The sequence below is a fragment of the Musa acuminata genome, chromosome BXJ2-8 (assembly GCF_036884655.1).
Source record: "Musa acuminata AAA Group cultivar baxijiao chromosome BXJ2-8, Cavendish_Baxijiao_AAA, whole genome shotgun sequence".
Taxonomy (NCBI): Eukaryota; Viridiplantae; Streptophyta; class Magnoliopsida; order Zingiberales; family Musaceae; genus Musa; species Musa acuminata.
The window spans coordinates 43941251-43947079 of record NC_088345.1 but is presented as its reverse complement, the minus strand read 5'-3'; the positions used below and the strand labels follow the sequence as shown (position 1 = coordinate 43947079).

General features: G+C 34.2%; 1 protein-coding gene across 1 annotated transcript; it reads left to right on the top strand.

Moving 5' to 3' along the window:
• The first annotated feature begins 255 nt into the window (after window positions 1-255).
• Window positions 256-1091, top strand: LOC135618243 (protein GOS9-like). The gene is made up of 3 exons (XM_065119109.1): window positions 256-325; window positions 422-610; window positions 691-1091. Exons 1-3 carry the CDS (start codon window positions 323-325, stop codon window positions 925-927), a joined length of 429 nt encoding a protein of 142 aa, XP_064975181.1. The 5' UTR covers window positions 256-322; the 3' UTR covers window positions 928-1091.
• Window positions 1092-5829: the final 4738 nt, after the last annotated feature.

Below are 5829 nucleotides of genomic sequence, written 5' to 3'. Positions count from 1 at the left end.
TATGTTTTGTGGGCCATAATTATCTTTCATCATCATCATCTTCTTCTACTCACTTCCACCTATATCCATAACCCGAAGTATATATATATATCACGACCACGAGTTTCACGTTTACGTATGTACATGTTTAACGTTTTATTCGAGGAACATGGTTATGGGCCCACCCATGCAAATACTTAATGGGCACGTATTTCCCGGGGGCGTAGGTGAAGATGTAGCTATAAATACCCCTCATCCCTTCCCAGAGGAAGGGCGTGCATCTTCTTCTTCTTCTTCTTCTTCTTCTTCTTCTTCTTGTGCAAACACACATCCATATCTGCAAATGGTTCTTTCTCTTTATCCATTTCCTGCTGTGCAAGTTGTGTCGTAAGGTTTCGATGCATGGTGGTATATAACGTGATGGTGTCGTGCATGCGTGCAGGCGGGAGAGATCAAGGTGGGGGCGTGGGGTGGCAACGGAGGGTCTGCATGGGACATGGGGGCTGCCCACCGCATCATCAACATCAAGATTCGCGCTGGAGACAACATCGACGCCATCGTGATCACCTTCACCCGTTATGGCCTGATCGAGACCAAGCACTTCGGTGGCTCGGGGGGCACACCCTACGAGGTTCGTCCTCCTCGTCATCTTCCTCCTAATTAACACCATCGATTGGTTGTACCTCGATGACAGAAAGTCTCGTTGTTCAGATTCCACTGCAAGAGGACGAGTATCTTGTGGGCGTCGAGGGGTCTGTGGATACGCTGGGGAGAATCACTCTGGTGAGGAACCTGACGCTGAGGACCAACAAGAAAAGCTATGGACCTTTCGGCACCAGTGGCGGAAAGCCTTTCTCCGTTCCTGTAGCCTCGGGTAAGATCATTGGCTTCTTTGGACGTGCGGGCACCATGATTGATGCCATCGGAGTTTACCTCGCACCTAACTAGACCTCTTCGAGTGATACTGCTGCTTCAGCTAATCTACGTTGGGGTGCTTCAATAAATGATCGAGGCTTGCTGTTAGCTACTTGGACGTCGTGAATTGTTACCGTCGTCGTCGTCGTTAGGGTGGCTGTGATCATGAATAAAACAAATAAAGATGCAGTTTGATACGTTTCGACTGATCATATGCTTATATTAGCTTTCCATTTCATGTGTTCTCTTATGGTAGTTAATTCCCATCAAAAATCCTCCCGGCCAAAGTAAATGAAGGATCGATCATGTGCAATTGTTTGCATGGTTGTCGTACTTTGATAAGCTTCATTTCCACAAGGCCTCTCATGCTTCTACTAGAATATCTCAACAAGATAATGGACATCACGAAATCATAGATAAGAATGTTATATATATATATATATATATATATAAGAGACACTTAAAACTAAAAAAATTATCATACATTTAAAATCTTTGATACTCGGAAATCTCTCAGCCTCTATTCATCTCACCTCCCTTCTTCTTTACAATGTTATATAGTCATAGAGGTTGAACCCAATCTTAATATTGACTTCAATTAAAATAAGATTTTTTTTTATCATAGCTAAAACTTTTAAATCATCTCCTGTCTAATCGTAATGTTTAATTTAATAATTCAACATTCTCTTCCTAAACTAGATTTTCTAAAAAAAATATTATAAAGAGCCTTTAGCATTGATGCAATATCCTATATTCAATGGATATATGATTGCAACTATTTAATTTCTTATGTTTAAAAATTATAAAACATAAATAGAATCCTTTTTTTTTCAAATGAAATTATTTAACAGCCATTATTATTTTGTTATTTTGATGATAGGGGATGCAGTCTCTCCAAGGCAATATAACCTCTTAGTTATTTTTCATCCGAGCACTTCCCTCTCTCTTTGGAGCATTACGAAGGTTTTATTGTAAAAGATAAGATTCATTTTGTAAATTATTTGACAAAATGTTTCTACTTATGTAATTCTAAAAAAATTATAACGTAAATGCAATTATGACATTCGGAAAAGTCCATTATAGAAAAGAAACCATGCGGCTTCGTTTAACCTCATACATCTTTCTTTAGTCATTTTACAAAGTGATATTCTACGAGAGAAAAGTCTGTCTACGAGAAGTCTTGAAGTCCAAGAATGGCACTGAAATAACATCGTAACGAGAAGAATCACTTAAGAAAAAAATATTATTTTTATAGACCTTCGAATTTTGTTGGACAATAAAAATTATGAATCTTGATTTCTTTTAATTATATGAGAGAAAAGAACGGAAGACAAACAAAAATCTAAATCTAAAGAGGGTATGCATCCCACTTTGTGGGAGAAAACCAAAGAAAGACTCCAACCAGGAGAAAAAAGGGTATTAAGAAAAAAAACACAGAAACAGATGAGTTGTTGTTGGAGTGTATAAGGAGAAATAAAAATTGGTGAGAGGAAAGAATGGAAGCGAAAGAAAATCAAAATCTAAATAGGGTATGCAACCAACTATGTGAGGGAAAAACCAAAGGAAGACACCAACTAGGAGAAAAAAAATGCAAAAAGAGAGAAAAAGTTGGTGAGTTACACGGAGAAAAAAAAAAAAGGGAGAGAAAAGAATGAAAGTGAAAAAAAAAAACCAAAATATAAAGAGAATATGCAACCCACTGTGTGGGGGAAAACTAAAAGAAGACACCAATGGAGAAAAAACGTGAAAAAAAAGGGTGGGTTGTTGCTGGTGCGTTATAATGGAAATAAAAAACGGTGAGAGAAAAGAATGGAAACAAAAACAAATCAAAATATAAAAAGGATAGAAAATCCAATGTGTTGGGGAAAAGCCAATTGGTGTCGGAAAAAAAGTACAAAAAAAAAAAGAAAAGGATGGATTGTTGTTGGTGTGTTGTAAAGAGAACTAAAAAATGGTGATAGAAAAGAATAGAAGAAAAAACAAATCTAAAAAGGAAGTTATATTTTTGTTACTTTCTTACCTTGCCCGTGAATGCAATATGCATAAAAGGGATGTCTTATGGTGCATTGAGTCTTTCGGATTTTTTTTTATCCTGGAAGGATACAGGGGATACTTTTAAATATATTCAATGCTTAAGATTGTATTTTGTATTGTGTGAACACATTATGTTCTTATGATGTTGCATTGTAAAATAGATGAGACACTTTTGGTTATGTCGGGTGTGGATGTCTTTTTTCTTGGATATATGAATTGTATACAAATGAGATACTTTGGGATGTGTTAGATATTTTAGATTTTTTTTTATCATAGATGAACTTATTCCACATAATTGACACAATTTAAGATGCATACTCCATATGCTTTTTTCTTAGGTTGATCAAATATAAATGAGATGCTTGAGGATGCATGGGGACACTTTGAATGTTTTTGTGTTATGTGGATGCATCATACACAAATAAGATGTCTTGTGTGAAAAGATTTTTTATTTTCACAAAAGAAAGAGAGGTTAAAATTGAGTAGGTTAGTGGGCCCAACCTAGTGAGGCTAAGAGAAAAAAATGATCGAGAGAACGAAACGTAATATAATAAGGTCGGGAAGAAAGTATGTGATTAGATTCTCAATCAAGGAAGATTAAGTTTGAGAAGCATGATATGGCACCATGTGCCTTCATTTAATCTCTGGAGGTGAAAAATACTTTATAAAACTATCAATATGACTATGAAGTCACTATTGCTTTGGTCGTTGAAACTCTTTTGGATTTAGGAGCGGATTAAGTCTCAAGATTTAATTGGTCCAAAATAATTTTTTTTATCTTTGATAACTTAAGGGTTGATATAGCTTCTCGCAAAACAAAAATCAGATTTTAACCAGACTCCAAAGTATAATATTATTAATGCAAAATTATGATCGATTTAAGAAAAAATTAGAGTGAGATATAATCACATCCATTTGCCCCTATTTATATGATTTGACTTCATGAGATGATCGAGGCACAAGTCTAGGAGGACGGCCAACATGAGGAGAGGAAAGAGAGAGAAGAGAGCCAGCACAATGAGCGGAGAGCTAGGGTTACACCCACCCTCACCTCCTTTATTAGCTTCCAACCCTTGGAAGCGGCCAGGTCTGATCATCGACGAGTAAACCAAAAGAGCATGGTCACCTGGTCTATATTCTTCGAGCAAAATAAACAAACCTATGAGTCGACATCCCAGATGTATCCAAACCTACGAGACCCTTGACATACAAAACCGGCTCCTGGGATGCCTTGACGCAAACATCAAATAGCTTTTTCGATGATGTGTAGTCTTGCTACTAGTGAAACTAACCAGACTCATACTTGCAGACATTTACATGTTGGTAGAACCAAAGGCTATGTTTGGGAAGTGAGAGGGAATGGGTGGGATACAAAAAAAGCTAACGTTCGAGCGAAGGTATCCCGAGGGATGAGGAGGAATAGAAAAGAGAACATGAGAATGCAAAGGGATTGATAAAAAGGACATGGGTGCAGTATCGACAAGCATGAGACCCACCCCTACTTAGGAAAAGGAATCTTGTTTGACTTTTTGGAAAAAGGAAGATCATAGGAGCCAAAGAGTGCTCGAAACTTTTGAACAACCATGGGCAAGTGTGTTCCAACGAAAAATGATAGACATGATGCATCATTGCAATATTATTATTTTTGAATTAAATAAAAATTAATTACTTTCTTTATTGAATATTATCAGAGATAAAACTCATAAAGCTTTTGTGAATGATAGAAGCTAGTAAAGAGTTGTCTCTTGATTTATGATAAAAAAAAGTCAAATTAATTAGGTAATATACATAAGATTGAACATTAATTCAATCCAAAGATGTAAGTTTATTAAATTACGAATTAAAGATAATATATTATCTATTCAGCTGCATATCTTTTTTTAAAAAAATTCACTCATTTAGAATAAATATCTGATACTATGTTAGAAAATTAAATAACAATAAGTCTGAGTCAAATTAATTAATATTAATATATTATATTTGATAATAATTCAATCCAATTTAAATTTATTAAGACATATAATTCTTTTGTTGATAATTTTTAAATCGATAATATGTTTTTAACAACTCCTATTCTTTCTCTCAACAACTCATTTTTGTTATGGATTTCTTAGAGTAGAGAAATTGTGCTTATACCTATTCGAATCACAAAATTCTTAAAAATCATAATTTTTAAATTCATCACCTTGATCACTCACTACAAAAAAAAAAAAAAAAATCAGAAAACTTCTTTTAGTTTGAACATGTTTGCAAAACTTGGTAAAATAAATAAAATAATCACTTTTATGTTTCAAGAAGTATGTCCAATTATATCTACCATAATCGTTAACAATCACAAAAGCATATTTAATATCTCTTAGCCTTGTTATGTCAATAGGTCCAAATAAATTCATATGAATTAATTATAATGATCTAGAGGTACTCACTTGATTTTTATGTTTGAAGCTACTTTTTATGTGCTTTTTCAGTTGGCATGCATCACAAATTTTATATTTAACAAATTTAATTCTAGGCATTCCTCTTACAAGTTCTTTAGTTATATTTCGTATATGACTTAATCTCCTATGCCAAAGCCATGCATCACCGTTTAAAATTAAAGAAAATATTTTATCATAAAAACCATCGAGATCAATAGGATAAATATTATCGCTCCTTAAAGTAATCATAGATTTATCTTTATGTGGTATCTATATGACACAAGCATTAGATTCAAATTTAATTTTATATCCCTTATCATATAATTGACTAATGCTTAATAAGTTATGTTTTAAGCTATCTACTAACATAATATCTTTATTCAAAATATTTCATTTGTTATTGATATTTTCTTTGTCAATAATTTTTTCTTTATTGTTGTCTCTTAAGGTGACATCCTCCATCTTGGCTAGTGAGCTTTGAGAA

What these genes read in the sequence shown, in the direction of transcription:
- LOC135618243 (XM_065119109.1), top strand. An exon ending in CGGGGGGCACACCCTACGAG is followed by an intron (nt 611 to 690) that starts GTTCGTCCTCCT and finishes CTCGTTGTTCAG; the next exon opens with ATTCCACTGCAAGAGGACGA.